The 26,656-nt window shown below is 44.6% G+C and overlaps 1 protein-coding gene across 17 annotated transcripts in view; it reads right to left on the bottom strand.

Moving 5' to 3' along the window:
* The window catches only part of LOC144510532 (inactive rhomboid protein 1-like), a 369,670-nt gene that overhangs the window by 69,456 nt on the left and 273,558 nt on the right, over positions 1-26,656 (bottom strand). For all 17 annotated transcript variants that reach the window (XM_078240037.1, XM_078240025.1, XM_078240027.1 and 14 more), the window contains 2 exons: positions 23,504-23,714; positions 7,527-7,733 (listed from right to left, as the gene is read on the bottom strand). In XM_078240037.1, the coding sequence (XP_078096163.1) occupies positions 7,527-7,733; positions 23,504-23,714 (418 nt within the window). The remainder of the gene's footprint in view (positions 1-7,526; positions 7,734-23,503; positions 23,715-26,656) is intronic.

Genomic DNA, 26,656 nt, shown 5'->3' with positions numbered 1-26,656 from the left:
TTGCATAACATTAAATCTCACGGGATCCAGGGTGAGGTAGCCAATTGGATACAAAATTGGCTTGATGCCGGGGCGGCACGGTAGCACAGTGGTTAGCACTGCTGCTTCACAGCTCCAGGGTCCCGGGTTCGATTCCCGGCTCGGGTCACTGTCTGTGTGGAGTTTGCACATTCTCCTCATGTCTGCGTGGGTTTCCTCCGGGTGCTCCGGTTTCCTCCCACAGTCCAAAGATGTGCGGGTTAGGTTGATTGGCCAGGTTGAAAAATTGCCCCTTAGAGTCCTGGGATGTGTAGGTTAGAGGGATTAGATGGTAAAATATGTGGGGGTAGGGCCTGGGTGGGATTGTGGTCGGTGCAGACTCGATGGGCCGAATGGCCTCCTTCTGCACTGTAGGGTTTCTATGATTTCTATGATAAGCCAGTGGGTGGCTGTAGAGGGTTGTTTTTCAAACTGGAGGCCTGTGACCAGTGGTGTGCCTCAGGGATCGGTGCTGGGTCCACTATTACTTGTCATTTATATTAACAATTTGGATGAGAATATAGGAGGCCTGGTTAGTAAGTTTGCAGATGACACCATAATTGGTGGCATAATGGACAGTGAACAAGGTTATTTCGGATTGCAATGGGATCTTGATCAATTGGGCAAATGGGCTGACGAATGGCAGATGGAGTTTAATTTAGATAAATGCGAGGTGATGCATTTTGGTAAATCAAACTGGGACAGGACTTACCCAATTAATGGTGGGGTGTTGGGGAGAGTTATGGAACAAAGAGATCTCGGAGTGCATGTTCATAGCTCCTTGAAAGTGGAATCACAGGTAGACAGAGTAGTGAAGGCGGCATTCGGCATGCTTGGTTTTATCGGTCAGAACATTGAATACAGGAGTTGGGACGTCTTGTTGAAGTTGTACAAGACATTGGTAAGGCCACATTTGGAATACTGTGTGCAATTCTGCTCACCCTATTATAGAGAGGATATTATTAAACTAGAAAGAGTGCAGAAAAGATTTACTAGGATGCTACCGGGACATGATGGATTGAGTTATAAGGAGAGGCTGAATAGACTGGGACTTTTTTCTCTGGCGCGTAGGAGGCTGAGGGGTGACCTTATAGAGGTCTATAAAATAATGAGGGGCATAGACAAGGTAGATAGTCAATATCTTTTCCCAAAGGTAGGGGAGTCTAAAACTAGAGGGCATAGGTTTAAGGTGAGAGGGGAGAGATACAAAAGTGTCCAGAGGGGCAATTTTTTCACACAGAGGGTGGTGAGTGTCTGGAACAAGCTGCCAGGGGCAGTAGTAGAGGCAGGTCAAATTTTATCTTTTAAAAAGCATTTAGATAGTTACATGGGTACGATGGGTATAGAGGGATATGGGCCAAATGCGGGCAATTGGGATTAGCTTAGGGTTTTTTTTTTAAAAAAAGGGCGGCATGGACAAGTTGGGCCGAAGGGCTTGTTTCCATGCTGTAAACCTCTATAACTCTATTTATTGCCCATCCCTAGTTGCCCTTGAGGAGGTGGTGGTAAGCTGCCGCCTTGAACCGCTGCAGTACCTGAGGTGGGCAACAGCTGCCTGGAAGCAAGACATGCTTTGGGAAGAATGGTGCTGTTGAGGAGGGAGTTCCAGGATTTTGACCCAGTGATAGTGAAGGAATGGTGATATATTTCCAAGTCAGGATGGTGTGTGACTTGAAGGGGAACTTGCAGGCGGGCGGTGGTGTTCCCAGGTATCTGCTGAACTTGTCCTTTAGATGATAGTGGTTGTGGGTTTGGAAGGTGCCGCCTAAGGAGCCTTGGTGAGTTTCTACAGTGCATCTTGTAGATAATACACACAGCTGCTGTGTGTCAATGATGAAGGGAGGGAGTGTTTATGAAAGGTGTAGCAACGAAGCAGGTTGCTTTGTCCTGGATGGTGCTGAGCTTCTTGAGTGTTGTTGGAGCTGCACTCATCCAGGCAAGTGGAGAGTATTCCATCCCACTCCTGACTTGTGCCTTGTAGATGGTGGACAGGCTTTGGGGAGTCAGGAGGTGAGTTACTTGCCTTAGTATTCCTAGTCTTTGCCCTGCTCTGGCAGCCACAGTATTTGTACGGCTAGTCCAATTCAGTTTCTGGTCAATGGTAACCCCCAGGATGTTGATGTCATTAGAGGTTTCAGAGGGTGGTTATCGCTACAATTCTGTGAGTCGCTACAGGCACAGGTAAATGTCAGGGTTCTGATTCTTGGCCAATGGTGGAATCAGTGTCTTTTCAGTAGTGAGCTAGAATCTCAATGGGCAACAGCTGCCTGGAAGCAAGACATGCTTTGGGAAGAATGGTGCTTTCTTTCAGTACAGATGAGGAAAACCCCTCTTGTGTTGTTTTTGCTCATCATATTACTGATTGGAGCCTCCCATTTTTCAATTCAATGAGCAACTGAAGAGGAAAGCAGAAGACTGCAACGAGCAAAGGACCTGCCCTTAGGACAATCACTACCACTTACACAATTCCATAAGTCAAAAGGACAAAGACTTGAACAGTGCTGGGGGCAACCATTTATCCATTCACTGCCAGATCTGGGCCAGAATTCTCCCATCCTGTCCACCACTGGAATTCTAGCAGGGGGGGGGGGGGGGGGGGGGGGGGCAGACCATGTAAAGGTCCATTGAAGTTGGGCGGGAATCTCTGGTTTTCAGGTGAGTGCAGCCGGTGAATCCCACCCCCTGGTTGGGCCACTGTGAATACTATCAGGTCCTGCTCTCGTCTACTTAAATTGCTCACTATTCCGGGATCTTCCTGGAATTCTAAAACAACCCCCATTTTTGCCTGTACTGTGAACCACTCATCCCCCCTGTCCCCTTCACACTTACCCTGAGCAATAAATGTATGGAGCTCATAGACTCTTGGTCACTAAGATTTGGCTGGTCCAGTTATCTGACTCTGCCACTTGCCTCCCTTTTACTAGCCCACCTGGCCAAACTTCCTCCGAGGTTGCCTCCCACCCTGCCCTATCGCTGAATTCACTTCTTTCTCTATTTCCCTCTCTGAGCTCAGCTTGTGCACGAGACCCACCAATCGCTCCTTGACCCTATTCTCAATAAACCTGGTCTAAGGCCTACGTGTGACTTCACACTCACAGCAATGTGGCTAACTCTTAGCTGCTCCCACAAGGGCAATTAGGGGAAGACGATCAATGCTGGCCCAGCTAGCGTCACCCAAGTCCAATGAATAAATTTTTAAAAATACTCCACCAAGCCAGGGGAGTGCAGGAGGGCATGCTAAGAGCAACATCAGGCATGTCAACCTGTTGACATGCGCCAGAGACCCCTGGTTCAATTCCAGCCTTGGGTGACTGTCTCTGTGGAGCTTGCACGTTCTCTGCATGGGTTTCCTCCGGGTGTTCCAGTTTTCTCCCACAGTCCAAAGATGTGCGTGTCAGGTTGATTGGCCATGCTAAATTGCCCCTTAGTGTCAGGGGGACTAGCAGGGTAAATATGTGGGTTACAGGGATGGGGCCTGGGTGGGATTGTGGTTGGTGCAGACTCAATGGGCCGAATGGCCTCTTTCTGCACTGTAGGGATTCTATGATTCTTAAAATGTGCTCTTTCTCTGTCTTGCTGCTCATCGGAATGTCATCTAAGAAACCGCATTCACACAAGTGTCAGGCAATGACCATCGCCAACAAGAGGGAATCTAATCAGCTCCCCACAACATTCAATGGCATTACCATCACTAATGTCATCTAAGAAACCGCATTCACACAAGTGTCAGGCAATGACCATCGCCAACAAGAGGGAATCTAATCAGCTCCCCACAACATTCAATGGCATTACCATCACTAATGTCATCTAAGAAACCGCATTCACACAAGTGTCAGGCAATGACCATCGCCAACAAGAGGGAATCTAATCAGCTCCCCACAACATTCAATGGCATTACCATCACTAATGTCATCTAAGAAACCGCATTCACACAAGTGTCAGGCAATGACCATCGCCAACAAGAGGGAATCTAATCAGCTCCCCACAACATTCAATGGCATACCCCTTCCATAAACATTTACTCCCTCCACCACTGATGAACAGTGCCAGCTGTGTGTACCATCTACAAGATGCACTGCAGGAACTCACGAAGGTTCCTTAGGCAGCACCTTCCAAACCCATGACCACTACCATCTAGAAGGACAAGACCAGCAGATACCTGAAAGCACCACCACCTGGAAGTTCCCCTTCAAGTTACTCACCATGCTGACTTGTAAATGTATTGCTGTTTCTTCACTGTTGCTGGGTGAAAATCCTGGAACTCCCTCCCTAACAGCATTGTGGGTGTACCTACACCTCAGGTACTGCAGCCGTTCATGAAAGCAGCTCACTGGAAATTCTGAAGCAAATAACTCACCTCCTGACTCCCCAAAGCCTGCCTACCATCTACAAGACACAAGCCAGGAGTGTGATGGAATACTGTCCACTTGCCTGGATGAGTGCAGCTCCAACAACACTCAAGGAGCTCAATACCATCCAAGACAAAGTAGCCCGTATGAGTGCTAGCCCTTTCACTACCTTCAACCTTTGTTGCTTCCACTACTGACCCACAATGTGCACTGGCTACACGATGCACTGGAGCATCTCAGCAAAGTTCATTCCACATCTGTGGTTTTTAAAAATTCTCATTTACTTACATTTTTAAATTCTCACTTTCGTTTTTCATTCCCTCCATGATCTTGTCCCTCCCTATCTGTTTAACCTCTTCCAGCCCCACAATCCTCCCACATATCTACCTGATCTAATTCCAGTCTCTTGTGCCTCCTCGATTTTGAGTTCTCCAGGATTGGTGGCTGTGTTGCCGAAGCTCTGGAATTCCCTAAACCTCTTTCTATCTTTCAGATGCTCACAGCAGACCTGCTGCACCAACCCTATGGCCATCTGACTTTTAAGGGGCGTCTTGACAAATACATGAATAGGAAGGGAATAGAGGGATATGGTCCCTGGAAGGGTAAGGGGTTTTAGTTCAGTCTGGCAACATGGTCAGTGCAGACTTGGAGGGCCAAAGGGCCTGTTCCTGTGCTGTAAGTTTCTTTGTTCTTTGCCCCAACACCTCCTTACCTGGCTCCATTTCACGCTTTGCTTTACACCTGGAACAAACTGCCAGAGGTAGTAGTAGAGGCGGGTACAATTTTGTCTTTTAAAGAGTGTTTAGACAGTTGCATGGGTAAGATAGAGGGATATGGGCCAAATGCGGGCAATTGGGATTCGCTTAGTGATTAAAGAAAAAGGGTGGCATGGACAACAAAGAACAAAAGAACAAAGAACAGTACAGCACAGCACAGGAAACAGGCCCTTTGGCCCTCCAAGCCTGTGCCGCTCATTGGTCCAACTAGACCATTCGTTTGTATCCCTCCATTCCCAGACTGCTCATGTGACTATCCAGGTAAGTCTTAAACGATGCCAGCGTGTCTGCCTCCACCACCCTACTTGGCAGCGCGTTCCAGGCCCCCACCACTCTCTGTGTAAAAAACGTCCCTCTGGTATCTGAGTTATACCTCGTCCCTCTCACCTTGAGCCCATGACCCTTTGTGATCGTCACCTCCGACCTAGGAAAAAGCTTCCCACTGTTCACCCTATCTATACCCTTCATAATTTTGTACACCTCTATTAGGTCTCCCCTCAAGTTGGGCCAAAGGGCCTATTTCCATGCTGTAAACCTCTACGACTCTATGATACACTTGCAAAGTGTGAAACATTTTATTGCATTAAAGGTGCTGTTCAGATACAAGTTGCTCTGATTTTTAATGATTAAAAACTGAGTTCTGAACTCCATTTAGTTTGGAACGTAGGGTATCACTATTTTGTTGTTTTCTTGCAAGCACTGAAATTTTGTGTTTTTTTTCCCCCCTGAAATGTTTGTAAGGAGATGGTTTTATTGACAATCTTAACAGACTTTCCTAATGAACTGCAAACTCCATTCTAGATTTTATCCTGGACTATAGTCAAGTTCAACTTGTCCCCATAACTTACGCTTTGTGATCTTGGAATTTTAATTCAAGTTTTGGAAAGTTCCACTGGGTGATCCTATGACAGCTCGAATGTGGGAGGTCAGATTCACTTGTGGATAACAGCTCGACAGGCACTTAGCAACTCTTCTGGTTGACCTCATACATGTAGTAACAATTGTTGTGCTATAATCTATAGTATTGTTGGCACAATTCTGGTGCAAGGAGCATGTGACAGAATGAGTTTTTTCTCTCTCAAAGATCCAGGCAATAAATTCGCTGGGTAACCAGAAATGAGGTTAAGTAAATGGCTGAATGGATGTTTAATTAAATAGCAAAAGGACAGATAGAAGGGTAAAGGTCCACCAATGAATATCTATATATTATTAATCAAATAGTTGAACATAATAGTCCAGTTTAAAGTATAAAGTTTATTTATTAGTGTCACAAGTAGGCTTACATTAACACTGCCATGAAGTTACTGTGAAAATCCCCTAGTTGCCACACTCCGGCGCCTGTTCGGGTACACTGAGGGAGAATATAGCATGGCCAATGCACCTAACCAGCACATCTTTGGACAGTGGGAGGAAACCGGAGCACCCGGAGGAAACCCACGCAGACACAGGGAGAATGTGTAGACTCCGCACAGATAGTGACCCAAGGCCAGAATTGAACCCGGGTCCCTGATGCTGTGAGGCAGCAGTGTGAAACACTGTGCCACCCCAAATCCTAATTGTAGTAATTCCTTCAACATGTAATGAATAGATTGACAGAACTACACAGTGTTACTCCCTGGGCCTCAAAGTTCTGCCTGACTGCTCCAAAAACAATATTAAATTTAAAGATAGTCCAAAAAGCAATATTTAACAAGTCTATTCAACTGGCAACACGTGTCTGAGATGCACCATTAAGCTGTTTGCTTGTGCAACCAAAAGGCATGAGGCTCAAGTTGTGAAATATTTTTTGAGGTGACATTTTGATTTGATAAAATACTTCAATGCAACCACTGTATGGAAACATAGCAACTTTTAAAAGAAAATAATCAGAATATTACCACTACATCAACGTCAGTACTATTGGTTAGAATTAGAATAATTACTTAGGCTCAAATTCTCCCATCTCGCCTGCCGCGGGAATTGTAGCGGGCAACACAGAAAATTCGGCAGACCATTTAAAGGTCTGTTGAGCTTGGTGGGATTTTCCGGTCTTGGGGTGCGTGCGGCCGGAGAATCGTGCCCCTTATTTGAGATTTTGTACTTCCACTTGTATCAGTTTGAGATATTGACCGTGACAGTGACTTGGGCAGTACAGCACTTTGGTTAGTTTGTCATGTCCAAAGATGTATGGGTTAGGTTGATTAGCCATGCTAAATTGACCCCAGGGTCAAGGGATTAGCAGGGTAAATATGTGGGGTTATGGAAATAGGGCCTGGGTGGTATTGTGGTCAGTGCAGACTTTATGGGCTGAATGGCTGCCTTCTGCACTGTAGGGATTCTATATTGAAGCACGACTATTTGTCATCCTGCAAAGGATTTATGGGTCATTCTGCTCTTCACCTACCTTTACCAGGGCTGCTGCTGCCCTGAAACTCATCTTAGCCACAGACTCCCTCTTCCTTCGTTTCGGAATGCGGTTGTATCCAGAGCGGGAACTGGTGAAGGAGCACAGGGATGCAGCGCCAGGAGTGATTGGAGTATGTGGAACACTGTAGCCATCACCATCATCAGGCATTCGAAATGCCCTTCCTCTGGCTAGCGGGTCGACAATCTGCATGGAGTTAAAACAAAGAGTAGGATTAAACCTGCAGTTCAACTTATTTGGGGTGAGTTGAGACACAGACAAATACACCTGTTGGGAAAAAGATACAAAAATTGAGGTCACGTACCAACCGAAGAACAACTTCTTCCCTGTTGCCATTAGATTTTTCATAGAATCATAGAATCCTACAGCGCAGGTGGTGGCTATTCGACCCATCCAGTCTGCACCGATCACAATCCCACTCAGGGCCTATCCCCATAACCCCATGCATTTACCCAGCTAGCCTCCCTGATATACCCTAGCTAGTCCCCTGACACTAAGGAGCAATTTAGCATGGCCAATCCACCTAACCCTCACATCTTTGGACTGTGGGAGGAAACCAGAGCAAGCGGAGGAAATCCATGCAGACACAGGGAGAATGTGCAAACTCCAATCAGACAGTGACCCAAGCCGGGAATCGAACCCGGGTCCGTGGCGCTGTGAGGCAGCAGTGTTAACCACTGTGGCGCCATGCTGCCCCGAATGGACCCACCATATATTAAGCTGACCTTTCTCTACATCCTATCGGTAACTGCAACACTATATTCTGCACCCTCTCCTTTCCTTCTCCCCGATGTATGGTATGCTTTGTCTGTATGGTGCGCAAGAAACAATACTTTTCACCGTATCCCAATACAAGCGACAATAATGAATCAAATTAATTCAACTGCAAACCAGGCAGAATCTCACTTAGATTGAAAATTAGCTAGTGTCCTGGTATTTGAATCCTTTAGTGATTTGTAATGTACTTCCTGACTGCATTTCAATGACACACTCATGGCCCGTGACTGAATGCTGAAACGATGGTGAAACTCTCCATGTTCACCATCATTACTAGCATGACAGTGACAGAATCATCTGCACAGGTGTAGTTAAATGTGGAAACCTCAAAGTTACCATCAATGATTCCTTGTTCCACCACAGCTGCTCCTGAAAATCTGGGCTGTTGTTTCGAAGCTATGTAACATTGGAGTGAAGCACTGAAGCCAAGATATATTTTAGGTAAGACATCCCTGGGTTAGGTTTGAAACTTCTGCCTATTCCATGGCATCTTTCCAGGTTTTTTTTTTAAACAATACATATTAAAATTACAACAGCCTCAGTCTCAGGCTTTCGTCAAAACTTCTTTCCTTTATCGTTTGTGACTCCAAACTCCCCATCGTGCTGAATATGGAAAGAACCTGGTTATCAGAAGGAAAAGAGTTTCATTGAGAACTCCTGTGCACAGAGCTGAAACTGCCCCTTTAACTTCTAGCAGGCTCCAGTTCTGCCCAGGTCAATTCCTTGCTTGATAGTTTACCTGTTTCTCATTACTGTCAATAGAAGTGGGAAGCAAGTTGAGCTATAACTGGTGTGATGTCTGGTGGATGCCAGCATTTTGTGGGCCCTACCTCCATCTCTGACATCTGTACGGGAGGCAGAAGGTGCAAGAACCTATTGAATGGGTGGAAAGTGGGAGGAGGATCGAAGGAACCATTTCCTACCACATCCAGCAAGATAATGGCAGCTTTGTCTTGTCAGTTAAAGGCTAATGAAGGACCAGTATTTCACAGTCTAATTAATAAAATATCAGACAAGAAGCATATGATAATATTAAAGTGCAATGGGTTGAGTGCAATGTTTTTCCTATTTCATATTAAGGCCAATACACTAAGTAAACCAATGACAATATTGCAATGATACCAATCTCTCCCCAAATTATGAAGTGACAGCTGATCTTTGCACTTGGTCTTTTCTGGACCATAAAAAGTACCAATATTCATCACTGATACAATGCAAACCAACTTACATAGGGATAGATGCAGAAATAGGCCATTTATGCTCCACACAAACCTCTTTCTGACCCCTCTTAATCAAACCATTCCAGCATATCTTTCGATTCATTTATCTATCCCGTCTTGCTTCCACTAAGCTAGTCCCAACTGCCCGCATTTGGCGCATATCCCTCTTACCCAAGTAATTGTCTAAATGCTTTTTAAAAGACAAAATTGTACCCGCCTCTACTACTACCTCTGGCAGCTTGCTCCAGACACTCATTTGTAAATTTCTTATTTCATTATTGCAACTTACTATCCCAACTATTTTCATGTCATCTGCAAATTTGCCTACAATACCTACTGTCCCTGCATCCAAGTCATTAATATAGATTGTAAATAGTTGGGGCTTGAGGACCGAACTCTGTGGCACCTCACTAGTTACAGTTTGCCAACCCGAAAAAGACCCATTAACCTTGACTGTCTGGCCAATCCTTTATCCAAACTCATAAATTAGCCCTAATTCCATGTGAACTAACTTTATGTATTAATCTTTTCAAATGCCTTCTTGAATCCTGATATATTATATCTACAGGATCCCCATTATCCACTTTGCTTGTTACATCTTCGAAGAACTCTAGCAAATTAGTCAAACCTGATTTACCCTTCATAAAACCATGCTGACTCTGATGGATTGGATTTCAATTTTCCAAATAAGCTGTTATTATTTCCTTTGTAATGGATTCTAACAATTTCCCAACAATAGCTGTTAAATTAATTGGCCTCCAGTTTCCTTCATTGTGCCTCCCTCCCATTTTGAATAAGGGGGTTATCTTAGCATTTTTCCAATCCACCAGCACCGTTCCTGCACCCAGGGAATTTTGGAATATTGTAACCAATGGATCCATTATCTCCAATGCTACTTCCTTTAAGACCCTAGGATGTAGGCCATCAGGTCCTGGGGACTTGCCTGCCTTCAATCCCCATAGTTTGCTTAGTACTTTCTCCTTAGTGATGATGATTGTTCCAAGTTCCTCCCTTTCTATAACCTCTGCATTTCCTGTTGCTACTGGGATAATATTCATGTCCACTATCGTGAAAACTGAGGCATAATTATTGGTTTAGTGTCTCGGCCATTTCTGTGTTCCTCACTATTAACTCCCCAGCCTCATCTTCTGAGGGACCCACATTCACTTTAGCTACGCTCTTCCTTTCGATAGACTTATAGAAACTTTTGCTTTCCTTGTTTATATTTTGCCCTGGTTTTCTTTCATAATTTACCTTTGCTCCTTTTATTACTTTTTTACTGACCCTTTGATGATCTTTAAAAGTTTCACAATCTCCCAGTGTGCCACTGGCCTTTGCAGTACGGTATGTCTTAGTTTTTGTCTTTACGTTATCCTCAACTTCCTTGCTTAGCCACAGAAGTCTTTCCCCGTTACCACCTTTCTTCCTCTCTGGAGCATATTTTAGTTGGGAGGACTTGAATATCTCCTGAGTGAACTGCCACAGTTCATCAACTGTGATTATCTTGTAGGCTTCCTGCCCAGTCCACTAGGTCTGCTTGGTTCATTAGTGGTTCTGCCAAGAAGTCTACCATCACCATCGAGGAGTCTGGCATTAATTTGGCACAGACTTTTGTGCAGAGTGTGAGGTCCATGTATGGAAAGAATGACTGATTCCATGAGAATGCTGCTGTGTCTGACAGCCGATGTCTTAACTTCCATTGTAGTCCAAGCCGCATCGTGTTCAACTGCTACAGAGGAAGCTGAGACCAAAGTCATACAATCTCAGTTTGCTGCCATGCAGATTCAGACTGCAGACATTACAGCTGCAGTACTCAGTGCCAAAAAGGATGTGTAGGGTCTCTAAGCATTCCAGCAATCTGTCTCCAACAGAACGGTGTACTGAAGATCATGAGTGAGTAAGGCCTCCAAGCTGAGAGCCTTTCTGCCCCTCCCCTCTCTGTGAGCGGACTGTCCCCTCTGTGTTGCCTCTGCTCGATCTTCTGGACAAGAGGGGGAGACAATAGTCTACTGGTATTATCGCTAGACTATTAATTCAGAAACTCAGCTCATGTTCTGGCGATCCAGGTTCGAATACCGCCACGGCAGATGGTGGAACATGAATTCACTAAAAGCATCTGGAATTAAGAATCTTCTGATGACCATGAAACTATTGTCGATTGTCGGAAAAACCCATCTGGTTCACCAATGTCCTTTAGGGAAGGAAATCTGCTGTCCTTACCTGGTCTGGCCTACATGAAGTTGACTCTCAACTGCCCTCCAAGGGCAACCAGGGATGGGCAATAAATGCTGGGCAGCCAGTGACGCCCATGTCCCACGGATGAATAAACAAAAGAAACAACAACAACCCCTACTCCTGTCTGAGCTGAACCCTGACCTTTTCCATATGCAACACCTTGCAGACTTCACCAAGCTAAACAGCAGTATAAAACTCTCAGCACTTCTACAAGCCCAGCAAGAGCCATTAGAAATCAATTGGCAACTAACTTGAAAGATGCTGATGATCCCTTTGAATAGTGCTGCTTGGGAGAGGGGAGGGGGTGGGGGGGGGGGGGGAGGTGGTGTGGACTGGGGTGGTATGGACCGGGGGTGATCGTTGGCGAGAGGCCATTCTGCTGCTGAACACATGCTCAGCTGTGTGAGATTGAGGGGGTGTTGAGGTTGAAAATGGCACCAACAGCATTGAACACTGAAAGATGCCACCATTGGCCTACTGCAGGCAGTATACCTAATGCCCATGCAAAAGACCTCACCAAAACAACACCTCAGTGTGGGCCACTGGGAAATGTGTGCATGCAGCACAGGCACTCAACAAAGTCACCTGTCACACTGAAAATACTAATGCTGCATAGCTGAACTTTGAGGCGCTCTAATTAAGATGCAATACAAGTTTAAAGGCGGGTTCCTTATTCCTGTAATTGTGCTTGGCATAAAGGATCACCTGGATGCGAAGAATTGAGAGGAAGAACAGACCAAAATGTCTGTCCACAAGCTATACAAGACATTAGTAAGGCCACACTTGGAATACTGTGTACAGTACTGGTCACCCTATTATAGAAAGGATATTATTAAACTAGAAAGAGTGCAGAAAAGATTTACTAGGATGCTATGGGGACTTGATGGTTTGAGTTATAAGGAGAGGCTGGATGGACTGGGACTTTTTTCTTTGGAGTGTAGGAGGCTTAGGGGTGATCTTATAGAGGTCTATAAAATAATGAGGGGCACAGATCAGCTAGATAGTCAACATCTTTTCCCAAAGTTAGGGAGTCTAAAACTAAAGGGCATAGGTTTAAGGTGAGAGGGAGAGATACAAAAGGGCCTAGAGGGGCAATGTTTTCACACAGAGGGTGGTGAATGTGTGGAACAAGCTGCCAGAGATAGTAGTGGAGGCGGGTACAATTTTGTCTTTTAAAAAGCATTTAGACAGTTACATGGGGTAAGATGGGTACAGAGGGATATGGGCCAAATGCGGGCAATTAGGACTAGCTTAGTGAATAAATTTTTTAAAAGGGGCGGCATGGACAAGTTGGGCTGAAGGGCCTGTTTCCATTCTGTAAACCTCTATGACTCTAAGTGAAGAAAAGGAGTATAGGGCAGATTCTGTAATGGCCATACAATCCGCCCAATTTCCCCCGATACACTGCGCCCAGCTAATCTCCTATGGCAAACACAATAACAGGAAAACCTGCCCAATTATTCATACAGTGCCACCAGACTATTGTCTACACCTAATCCCTCATTTCAACGCATTGACAGGCTGCTTCCAGGCAGCCATTTCAACATGATCAGTAAATAAGCACATTCCAAGATCAAACTCCTCTGCTGCCCAATCTTTCCCCTCTTCAATGCGCTTCAGAATTAATTTACGCACAGGACACCTTAAACATCAGAGCTCCAATCAAGATTTTGCTCACTAATACGGTTTTAAATGGTAAAAGATTCACAGATCCACAACTGATGGAAAATAGCATCCATTCAGACACACAGGAAATCTGATTACAGCAAAGCAGTTAAAACTACTAAAAGAGAACAGCTGGTGATACAAAAATATGCCCAATAAAAGCTGGATAATATGGAAAGTATTAAGAATTTTCCTATGCAGTGGACGATTATTTGGGAAAAAAAAGACCTGACTGCGTTACTAACGAGTTCAAAGCAGAGATCAACGAGAGGAGTTGCCGTTAGATAGGCATCATCTCAGGGTCACAACGACAGGGAAAGAAGATAGTTTGAGAAATGAAAAGAAGGGTCTGCAAGACAGACGAGAGTATTTAGGACATACTTCAGTTGCCAGTTTTCAGTGACTAAGAGAGGGCCTCACCCAGTCCCTAGAGCCAACTGTGTAAAAGGAAAATTGTTTAGTTAACAATGAGCGTTTCTGTTTTTTAGGGAGGTTGATTTTTTTTTTTGAAAGCGGGATGGGATCGCCCACTTCAGAATCTCAGCAGAAACTGACAAGGCTGGGATAGGATTTCATTATAATCCAATCTGGGCTGCAATGCACAATTTACATCGTCAAGATGGCTCCAAACTTGCAAGAACTTTTATCGAGTGAGATGATTGCCTCCTTATACGGAAACTTACACCAAATTAAACATTACAGCCTAGAAATTTCTGCGAGCAACATTATCACATAAACATCGAATGACATGTTATGAAAGTTCTTGTTTCTCAGTTTAATTGAAACATTGGCTGCCAAAGTGGGTGAGGGTGAGTGGGATGGAGTTTTTTTTAATTCATTCGTGGGACCTGGGCGTCGCTGGCTGGCCAGCATTTATTGCCCTTCCCTAGTTGCCCTTGAGAAGGTGGTGGTGAGCTGCCGTCTTGAATCGCTGCAGTCCGCGTGCTGTGGGTTGACCCACAATGATGTTAGGGAGGAAATTCCAGGATTTCGACCCAGTGACTGCGAACGAACGGCCGATATATTTTCAAGTCAGGATGGTGAGTGGCTTGGAGGGGAACTTGTAGGTGGTGATGTTCCCAGGTGGTGGTGTTCTACAGGTTCTTTTGGATTTAATTAACGGATGAATTAAGATAAATGAAGGTACATTCCTTGCCTACAATTATATTATGAGGGGAGCGATTAATCCATTTACAAAAATGGTATATAAAAATCATAAAAATAATACAAGCACATTGAGCTCTTGTGTAATAGCATCACTTACAGTAATCCCTAGACTAGTAAGTGCAAGAACTTTTTATCCACATATTGATTCAGAAGGTGTGCAATTGTTATAATTGACTAAATTTCAATTCTTTTAGGGGCACAAAGCAGGTTGAATATTTGGTAGGGTATGTACCTGGAAAAACATGACATCATGGGAAGGCAGATGAGTTGATTGGCTGCTGAGTATTGTAGTTTTGTCTTTATCCAAAATTTAGGAAGCTCATCTCACTTGTTGGGAAATTAAAAAATAAATATTTTTGATACTAAGAATTAAGTCAATTATCATCAAATATCTAAATGACAGACAAAGAAGGGAAGCAAGTAGCTGCTAAATCTTTATCTTTAAGAAGTAGGTTTTATTATCTGCAAGACAGATGAATGGCAGGGCAGTGTTGACACCCTGTTCCATGTGGGAACTCCAGATCATTTCCTCTGTCCTGGATAACCAGATGTGCAGGAATTGTCATCACCCTCAGCAGCCTGAGGTCCAAGTGCTGGATCAAGACCAACAGCTGGCATTACAGCCAGATGTGCTCATCCCACAGCTAGAAAGTACATAAGGGAGGGGGGAATGGGTGGCCACCAAGCAGTCTAGAAGGAAGAAGCAGGTAGTACAGGAGACCCTGAGTGATCCTGCAGTCAGTCAGAATTTAGCAAGCCGGATCGCACAATTAGTAATCTATTGATTCTTTCCAGTGTCAGAATCAAGTGAATATAGAAATAGGAGGAAAGGGCAGATGTATGTGTGGCTGGAGAGATGGTGTAGGAGGGAGGGCTTCAGATTCTGAGGACACTGAGATCAGTTCTTAGGGAGATGAGACCTGTACAGGCAGGACGGATTGTATTTAAACTGAGCCAGGCCCAATTTCCTCGCTAGTGCTATTGGGGAGGGCTTAAACTAACTTAGCAGGAGTGTGGGACATACGGTAATATCAGAGAGGGATACCAAGATGCACAGGATATTGGTAGAGACATATATCAGGGCAAGAGAGAGAGAATGAGAGAGAGTGTGTGTGTGTGTGCGCGAGTGAGAGAGTGAGAGAGTGAGTGAGTGAGTGAGTGTGTGTGTGTGAGTGAGTGAGTGAGTGAGTGAGTGTGTGAGTGTGTGAGAGTGTGAGTGAGTGAGTGAGTGAGTGAGTGAGTGTGAGTGAGTGAGTGAGTGAGTGTGTGAGTGTGAGAGTGTGAGTGAGTGAGTGAGTGAGTGAGTGAGTGAGTGAGTGAGTGAGTGAGTGAGTGAGTGAGTGAGTGAGTGAGAGAGAGAGAGAGAGAGAGCGAGCGCGCGTGTGCGAGAGAGCAAATGTCCCAGAGGTGTTGACAGAACCTATTTGGCTTGAGCTAAGGAACAAAATAGTGCAATGACATTGCTCAGTATAGTCTAGGGTGTAGAAAGATAAATTACAAAGAAATTACAGTGCAAAAGAATTAGCAGTTATAATAGGGGACTCTAATAATCCAATTATATACTGGAATAGTCGTGGTGTAAAGGGCAAAGGGAGCAAGAATTCCTCAAATCTGTTCAGGAAAATTTTTGACTGCAGCATGTCTCCAGTCCAATGAGAAAGGAGGCACTGCTAGACTTGATTCTTGGGAACAAGGTAGGCCAACTGGATCATGTGTCAGTATGGCAACATTTAGGAAACAGCGGTCATTGTATCATAAGGAAAAGGGCAAGGAACAATCCAGAGTGAAAATAATTAACTAGGAGAAAGTCAACTTTGATGTGTAAGAATGGATCTCACCCAGATAAATTGGAATAAAAGATTAGCAGGCAAAACTGTAACTATCTGAAAGAAGATAGTTCAAATACAGTCAAGGTATATTCTCGCAAAGGATTAAAGTAGGGCAAACAAATCCAGAGCTCCCTGGATGATGGTTCATAAAGCATATGGCATCAAGGACAAAAGCAAGTTAGTTAAACTTGTGAACAAAAAAACCTCTGGTTCAGCCTCAATTGGAGTATTGTAACCCCATTCCCACTAGATACTGGAGTCTGGGTATCATTTGGTAAACCTCCACGGTATTGCATTTCTTCCAAGGCCAAAATATCCTTCCTAAGGTATGGTACACAAAATTGTTTACAGTGATCTAGATGTAGTCTAATCAGGGCTTTGTACAGCTTTTTTTTATATTCATTGAGTGGATGTGGGCATCTCTGGCTAGGTTAGCATTACTGCACATCCCTAATTGCCCTCGAGTGGCTTGCTAGCTAGGCCATTTTAGAGGACACATGCTGTGGCTCTGGAGTCACATGTAGGCCAGACCAGTTAAGGACTGAAGATTTCCTTCTTAAAGGACATTAGTGACCCAGATGGGTTTTTCCAACAATTGGCAATAGTTTCGTGATCATCATTAGACTTTTAATTCCCGAATTTTACTGAATTCAAATTTCACAACCTGCGCGGCGGGATTTGAGCATTACCCTGGGTTTCTGGATTACTAAACCAGTGACAATACCACTGCGCCACCGTCTCACCATTTGCTGGAATGTTGACAGGATGGAAGGTGGCTGTATCCCCGAGGCTATGTATTTTTTTTGGGAGGGGAGGGGGGTGGGGTTCGCCGGTGCAAAGCGACCAGCAGGGTCTCCAAAATGCTGATTCAAGGATTCTGTCAAAGGAGACACGAAACCCCTCAACATCAGTCACGGCAAATGGGAAACTCTAGCTGACAATCGATGCAAATGGCAACTCCAGCTGTGGGCAAGGGTCTATCACCATGACAACATCTACTTTCAGAAGCTCGCAAAGCAGACAGCAGCCGTGTAAACAAGCAGAGATCATCCTGCCCCACTGATGTAGGAGAAGGTCACGTGTATCAGCTGATCTCATCTGACCTCAAAGTTCTGAGGCTGCATTCCCATCATCCTTCAGTGATGGACAGGTGCCGAGCAATTCACTTCAGATTCACAGTTCAGTTGCGTTTGTTTATTTGTAAATGAAAAGAGTGGATGGACGGACACCACGACAGGAAGCTTTTTTCAAAACTCACAATGGATTGTGCATTAAAAAATACCATCTGTTGACGCAAAGGCTCAATGGAAATTAATTAGATTTCGAAAGCTTTACTGGAGCTTTCTCAATGTGATTGGAAAATTAAGGTGCAATGGACAAGACTCCATCTTTACTCTTTGTTCCATTAGTCGCTCACAGGGTCACGACAGCTAGTCTTGGCACCCCAAGGGCAAGAAAAATAAAAGGAATCATACTTATAGAGTCATAGAGGTTTACTTCATGGAAATAGGCCTTTCGGCCCAACTTGTCCATGCCGCCCCTTTTTTTAACCACTAAGCCAGTCAACTTCCTCCTCCTGATTGCTATACAGCGAAGGTGCACATACTCGTGGATGGCTGCTTGAGATCTGCTGCTGAAATTGGTGATGTTCCCTTTGAACCCACAATGTCTGACCCCTCACCCTACCTTGCCCAACTGTCCGTGGCTTTGTCGGACCTTCCCACTGTGCTCCTCCACCCCAACCCACCACGACAGACAGTTGCTTTCCCTATCATAGAATCCCTACAGAGTAGGAGGAGGCCAGTCGGCCCATTGAGTCTGCACCAACCACAATCCCAGCCAGGCCCTATTCCTGAAACCCCACATATTTACCCTGCTAGTCCCCCTGATACTAAGGACAACTTAGCGTGGCCTATCAACCTAACCCGTGCATCTTTGGAGTGTGGGAGGAAACTGGAGCACCCAGAGGTAACCCACACAGACACGGGGAGAATGTGCAGACTCAGACAACCATTCTGGCTCTGAGATGGAAAACGCGTTGAACTCTCGTGTCCTGTGGTTTGTTTCTATGGGAGGTGCTGGAAACCCTCACTTGCAGGTTTCCCATCCTAAAATCTAGCCCCCTTTCCCTCAATCCCCCACCTCCACAGTAAATATCAGAGCTATAAACAATTGATTTACTTTGATAGATTATATAGTCAGAATTGCATAATAGCACTGGTTAATAGCATTGTTATCTACACATAGGCACAAAAGACTTCCTGTTGGAGCAGAAAGTTTCCAGAATGTATCTCGAGGATCTGAAAGATTATGCAACAACTGTCTAAACCATTTTGCAATCTTTTTTCCGATGAACCACTTTGGCCAGACGGCATGCTGCTTGTCTCTGGCCCTCTCTTTCACGTAACTAAATGATCCATGTCTACACAGGCTTACTAGAAAGGGAAAGTGAATTGATGACAACTGCACATATGCACAGGCGCTTGGCACCAAGTGCACATACAGGGTGTACTGCCTGTTTATTCTGCCTCGTGTGGTCATACACTGTACTGCAATGCAAATTTACCCAGAAAGAAAATGGTGGAAAAAAAACAGGTGATCTTTGGAGATCATTTTTGGAGATGCATGTTTCAACATCCCATGACCCAGCCATGGGTCGTGACACCCACTGAACAAAGAACAAAAAACAATACAGCACAGGAACAGGCCCTTTGGCCCTCCAAGCCCGTGCCGCTCCCTGGTCCAAACTAGACCATTCTTTTGTATCCCTCCATTCCCACTCCGTTCATGTGGCTATCTAGATAAGTCTTAAACGTTCCCAGTGTGTCCGCCTCCACCACCTTGCCTGGCAGCGCATTCCAGGCCCCCACCACCCTCTGTGTAAAATATGTCCGCCTGATATCTGTGTTAAACTTCCCCCCCTTCACCTTGAACCTATGACCCCTCGTGAACATCACCACCGACCTGGGGAAAAGCTTCCCACCGTTCACCCTATCTATGCCTTTCATAATTTTATACACCTCTATTAAGTCTCCCCTCATCCTCCGTCTTTCCAGGGAGAACAACCCAAGTTTACCCAATCTCTCCTCATAACTAAGCCCCTCCATACCAGGCAACATCCTGGTAAACCTCCTCTGTACTCTCTCCAAAGCCTCCACGTCCTTCTGGTAGTGTGGCGACCAGAACTGGACGCAGTATTCCAAATGCGGCCAAACCAACGTTCTATACGTCTGCAACATCAGACTCCAACTTTTATACTCTATGCCCCATCCTATAAAGGCAAGCATGCCATATGCCTTCTTCACCACGTTCTCCACCTGTGACGTCACCTTCAAGGATCTGTGGACTTGCACACACAGGTCCCTCTGCGTATCTACACCCTTTATGGTTCTGCCATTTATTGTATAGCTCCTCCCTACATTATTTCTACCAAAATGCATCACTTCGCATTTATCAGGATTGAACTCCATCTGCCATTTCTTTGCCCAAATTCCCAGCCTATCTATATCCTTCTGTAGCCTCTGACAATGCTCCTCACTATCTGCAAGTCCTGCCAATTTTGTGTCGTCCGCAAACTTACTGATCACCCCAGTTACTCCTTCTTCCAGATCGTTTATATAAATCACAAACAGCAGAGGTCCCAATACAGAGCCCTGCGGAACACCACTAGTCACAGGCCTCCAGCCGGAAAAAGACCCTTCCACTACCACCCTCTGTCTTCTGTGACCAAGCCAGTTCTCTACCCATCTAGCCACCCCCCCTTTATCCCATGAGATCCAACCTTTTTCACCAGCCTACCATGAGGGACTTTGTCAAACGCTTTACTAAAGACCATATAGACGACATCCACAGCCCTTCCCTCGTCAACCATTCTAGTCACTTCTTCAAAAAACTCCATCAGGTTAGTGAGGCATGACCTCCCTCTCACAAAACCATGCTGACTATCATTAATAAGTTTATTCCTTTCTAAATGTGCATACATCCTATCTCTAAAAACCTTCTCCAACAACTTCCCCACCACAGACGTCAAGCTCACCGGCCTATAATTACCCGGGTTATCCTTCCTACCCTTCTTAAATAACGGGACCACATTAGCTATCCTCCAATCCTCTGGGACCTCACCTGTGTCCAGTGACGAGACAAAGATTTGCGTCAGAGGCCCAGCGATTTCATCTCTCGTCTCCCAGAGCAGCCTTGGATAGATTCCATCAGGCCCTGGGGATTTGTCAGTCTTTATATTCTCTAACAAACCTAACACTTCCTCCCTTGTAATGGAGATTTTCTCCAACGGTTCAACACTCCCCTCCGAGACACTCTCAGTCAACACATCCCTCTCCTTTGTGAATACCGACGCAAAGTATGCATTTAGGATCTCCCCTACTTCTTTGGGCTCCAAGCATAATTCCCCACTTTTGTCCCTGAGAGGTCCGATTGTTTCCCTGACAACCCTTTTGTTCCTAACGTATGAATAAAATGCCTTAATCCTGTCTGCCAAGGACATTTCGTGACCCCTTTTTGCCCTTCTAATTCCCCGTTTGAGTTCTTTCCTACTTTCTTTGTACTCCTCCAGAGCTCCCTCCGTTTTTAGCTGCCTGGACCTAACATACGCCTCTCTTTTCTTTTTGATTAGTCCCTCAATTTCCCTGGTTATCCACGGTTCTCGAATCCTACCCTTCCTATCCTTTTTTTACAGGCACATGCCTGTCCTGTAGCCCTAACAACTGTTCATTAAAAGACTCCCACATGCCAGATGTGGATTTACCCTCAAACAGCCTCTCCCAATCAAGAGCTGCCAATTTCTGCCTAATCCCACTAAAGTTAGCCTTCCTCCAATCCAACACCTTACCCTTGGGACACCACTCATCCTTTTCCATCACTGTCCTAAAGCTAACAAAATTGTGGTCACAAGCTAACAGAATTTAGCTTGTGAAAAACATTAGTCCAACGTGCCAATAGGGAGATCCATAGATCTGAATTCAAAATCTAAAGTTCCCCAGGCCGGTTCCTTCCCACAATCCCCGTCAGACACAACCACAGGCAGAAATTAGAAAATAAATTAATAACTAGATTTATATTCAATTGGAATATGGCAGCAGAACAACAAAAGGACAGCCATCAATACACGTACACAAAACAGAGGGCTCCAATTCTTCTATATTCTACACATTATTAAAACGTGTAACTTCCATATGTACCTGTGGCACAGTGATTAGCACTGCTGCCTCACAATTCCAGGAACACTGATTCAATTCTGGCCTTGGGTGACTGCGTGGAGTTTGCATGTTCTCATAGTGTCTGCATTGTTTTCCTCCGGGTGCTTCAGGTTCCTCCCACAGTCCAAAGATGTGCAGGTTAGGTTGATTGGCCATGCTAAATTGTCCCTTACTGTCTCAAGATGTGTAGGCTAGGGGGATTAGTGGGATGAATATGTGGGATTGCAGGGATAGGACCTGGGTGGGATTGCTGTTGGAGAGTCGGTGCAGGTCTGATGGGCCGAATGGCCTCCTTCCGGACTGCAGGGATTCTATTCTATGATTCTATTCTATGGTTCTATTCGAAGATGCTGTCCATCTGTGCTGCGGTGTCACAACCATGGGATTCTGCCATTTGCTGGGTTTTTATAGTAAAATACATGTACATTGTGACTTTTCAGAACTCCAGCACTAAAACATTCCCATGGTTTTATGCTTGTACTTTCTGAAAATCTGAGTCACAGTTCACTGGAAAATATCGCAAGCAAATTCGCACGCTAGTCCCCTCGTTAACAGATACAACAATATAGCTCTGTTCCCCCACAATCAGTTTTGGTTTCTTTCATTCTTCAACAAAGTACTGATTTCAAATTGTTTTCCATTTTCCACTCTTTAAGAAACAAATCTCGATCAGTACACTGTTGCAATATTCAAGTGTTTGCTCTTATGGTGTCAGTTAGTCTGTAATCACAACATACCTCAGGTAGAGAAAAGGAAATTTTCATAAACGTTTATTACAGCAATTATTTACTCGACTGACAGTTTACTATAAAGTAATTATAACCGTTCCAAGAGCAAATAAGTTAACACTGAGCTCACTGCAGCAATTATCAAAGGAATCCAAAGTACATTTTGTCTCTAGTACAGTTTTTGTGGCCTTTACAACTTAATTAAAGACTATCTGGATCCTTCAGTGTTGTCAATATTGCTACACCTGTGATTGCTTTTTGATATATTTTTAAGACTGTACCAACCTACATTTAAGTTTGGCATTAGTTAAACATGCCTGAGCAGGAGATAGAAACGAGAAGCAGCAGTAGGCCATCCGGCCTTTCCAGCCTGCTGTGCCATTCATTGTGATCATGGCTGATCGTCATTTTCAATATCCTGATCCCCCTTCCTCCCATTGCCCTTGATCCCTTTAGCCCCAAGAGCTAAATCTAATTTCTTTTTGAAATCAGACAATGTTTTGGCCTCAGCTACTTTCTGTGGTAGTGAATTCCACACATTCACCACCCTCTGGGTGAAGAAATTTCTCCTCACCTCAGTCCTAAAAGGTTTACCCCTTATTCTCAAATTATGACCCCCTAGTTCTGGACTCCCCCACCAATGGGAACACTCTGTCTGAATCTACCCTGTCTAACCCTGTTAGAATTTTACAAGTTTCTATGAGATCCCCTCTCACTCTTCTAAACTCCAGTGAATATAATCCTAACTGACTTAGTCTCTCCTCATATGACAGACCTGCCATCCCAAGAATCACCCTGGTAAACCTTTGCTGTACTCCCTCTATAGCAAAGACATCTTTCCTCAGATACGGACACCAAAACTGCATACAATACTCCAGGTGTGGCCTCACCAATGCCCTATACAATTGCAGTAAAACATCCCTATTCCTATACTCAAATCCTCTCACTATGAAGGCCAACATACCATTTGCCTTCTTTACTGCCTGCTGTACCTGCGCGCTTACTTTCAGCGACTGATGCACGACAACTTGGTGCGACACCCCTACTCTCCTTTCAACTTCACAGCATCAAGATCACAAAGTGAAATACAGGTTTGTGAGACACTTGTTTTCCGGGTCTTACCTTCTGCATTCCAAACTGCGGCCCCACATAAAGGGGAGGGGGGGTTTCGGTGCTGGTCAGGGAGATGTTGTCTTGGCTGGGCAGTTCCATTTCGCGGATCACGTGCGATTTAAGCTTGCCATACCTCTGGCTGCAGTGACGAAGGCTCTTCCTCTGCCATTTTTGGGTTGTATCACTATCTTTGCTAACTCCAAACCAGTCGGCTGTGCCTCTGTAGAACATAACGGATTGGTGATTGCTCTGAGCATTGACGGATTTTAGTTGATCAACAGGTCGTAAAGCCTATTATCTTGTTTAGGAAAAATGCAATATTTTTGTACCATTGACTCATTAAAGACAGGAAACCATGCATTCTGCAGTTTATATATTTGTGCATTCTTATCAGATATGGAGCAGATAATGCAATACCTAGATACATGCATCTCAAGTACGGAAAAACAACTTCAGGGTTAAACTATTCGTTACCTTTTCTCCATAATGACATAAATGGCATTCGCAAAAGGTAGAAGAATTAACAACACAAATTAGTTAGTACACTAGGGTTTGATATGCTTGCGATTATGGAGACATGGCTGCAGGGTGACCAAGGCTGGGAACTGAATATACAAGAGGTGCTCGATATTTAGGAAGGACAGGCACAAAGGGAAAGGAGGTGGCTGGCATGGTTAGTTAAGGATGAATTCAGTGCAATCGTGAGAGAGGATACTGGATCCAAAAATCTAAATGCACAATCAGTTTGGGTGGAGTTAAGAAGCAGCAAGGAGTGAAAAACACCAGTGGGAGTTGCCTATGAGCCTCCAAACAGTCGTGGTAAGATGGGGGATGGCATCAAACAGGAAATTAGAGATGCATGAAACAAGGGTGTTACAGAGTTCATGGATGACTTTAATCTACATATAGACTGGGCAAACTAAATTAACACTACTGTGACAGATGGATTCCTATCCAAGATGGTTTTTTAGACCAAGATGTCGAAGAACCAACCAGAAAACTATCCTAGATTTGATATTAGGAGAAGGGTTAATTAATAAGCTTGTTGTGTTGGATGCTTTAGGGAACAGTTACGTGATAGAATTCTTCATTAGGATGGAAAGTGAATGCCTAATCTAAAACACTTGAATATAAAAGCAGGGAGGTCTTGCTGCAACTATACAAGGCACTGGTGAGGCCGCAACTGGAGTAGTGTGTGCAGTTTTGGTCCCCTTATTTGCGAAAAGATATATTGGCCTTGGCGGGAGTGCAGAGAAGGTTCACCAGGTTGATACCGGAGATGAAGGGTGCAGCTTATGAGGAGAGATTGAACAGATTGGGTCTGTACTCGTTGGAGTTTAGATGGCTGAGGGGTGATCTTATAGAGACATACAAGATAATGAAGGGGCTGGATAGGGTAGAGGTGGAGAGATTCTTTCCACTTAGAAGGGAAACCAGAACTAGAGGGCACAGCCTCAAAATAAGTGGGGGCCGGTTCAGAACAGAGTTGAGGGGGAACTTCTTCTCTCAGAGGGTAGTGAATCTCTGGAATTCTCTGCCCATTGAAGTGGTGGAGGCTACCTCATTGAATATGTTTAAATCACGGGTAGATAGATTTCTGATTGATAAGGGAATTAAGGGATATGGGGAGCAGGCGGGTAAGTGAAACTGATTCGCTTCAGATCAGCCATGATCTTGTTGAATGGCGGGGCAAGCTCGAGGGGCTAGATGGCCTACTCCTGCTCCTGTTTCTTATGTTCTTATGTCCTAAATCTAAACAAAGGAAACTACGAAGGTCTGAGGTATGAGTTTGTCAAGATAGGTTGAGGAATTCCATTTGAAAGGCATCATGGTGGATAGGCAAATGGCTGATATTTAAGGAACAAATGTAAGCATCGCGATAGAGGATTAGCCATGATCATGCTGAATGGTCATGCTCAAAGGACCTGCTCCTGCTCTCTATGTTTCTGCAGGCTTTGAAGCAGCATTTGAAATCATGCTGCAACTACCTAGGTTTAAATTCCGGTTGTATCTCCAGTCTAAAGCTAGGATTAAATTAAAACATGCAGGGCTCAAAATGTGCCCTGAAATTTGCTTTGTATTTTCTCTGAAGTTGTGTTAAATTTAAGTAACAATTCAATTGACTTCAAAATGTTAGACTGAGCAGATTTAAAATAGACAACAAATTATCGAGATTTCAGCAAACAAGACAACCATTCAGTCCAATTAGCCCTTAACATTGCAAGCTCCATATTGGATCGACCTGTTCTCATTCTATTTTATTGGTTCGGCATTTCCAATGTGGAATGGTGCTCACACGGAACATTTTTAGAGCAATCACACACCTGTATAGGTTGATTAGCCAGTTACTTAATTCACTGATGGAAACTCATTGAACCCTCGTCCTTCGTTCAGAGTCCCCAATCAGAGAATCAGCCCTGCAACTCCTTCTCAAATATTGGGTTTGACTTGGTTTTGAGAATATTCCATATTCTAATTTAAAAATTCCAGTGAATACAGGCCCAGTTGACCTAATTTCTCCTCAAACAACAATTCTGCCATTCCAGGAACCAGTCTGGTGAACCTTTGTTGCATTCCCTCTTTGGCAAGTATATCCTTCCTTAGATAAGGAGACCAAGACTGGTCTCTAGGGGTGGCACAGTGGTTAGCACTGCAGTCTCACAGCGCCAGGGACCCGGGTTCGATTCCCAGCTTGGATCACTGTCTGTGTGGAGTTTGCACATTCTCCCCGTGTCTGCGTGGGTTTCCTCCGGGTGCTCCTGCTTCCTCCCACAGTCCAAAAGACGTGCTGGTTAGGTGCATTGGCCATGCTAAATTCTCCCTCAGTGTCCCCAAACAGGCGCCGGAGTGTGGTGACTAGGGGGTTTTCATAGCAACTTCATTGCAGTGTTAATGTAAGCCTACTTGTGACTAATGAATAAACTTTACTTTAACTTTTACAAGACTGCTGTGGGTCTCACCAAGGCCCAGTACAGTTGCAGTAACAAATCCTTGCTCCTGTACTCAAGTCCTGTTGCAATGAAGACAATTTCAAAGACAGTCTAAAGATGTGTGGGTTAGGTTGATTGACCATGCTAAATTAACCCTAGTGTCAGGGGGATTAGCAGGGTAAATATGAGGGGTTATGGGAATAGGGCCTGACACATTTCTTGTATAGACAAC

The sequence above is a fragment of the Mustelus asterias genome, chromosome 23 (genome assembly GCF_964213995.1).
Source record: "Mustelus asterias chromosome 23, sMusAst1.hap1.1, whole genome shotgun sequence".
NCBI classification, from domain to species: Eukaryota; Metazoa; Chordata; class Chondrichthyes; order Carcharhiniformes; family Triakidae; genus Mustelus; species Mustelus asterias.
The sequence above is the reverse complement of the archived record's forward strand: the minus strand, read 5'-3'. Positions and strand labels throughout refer to the sequence as shown.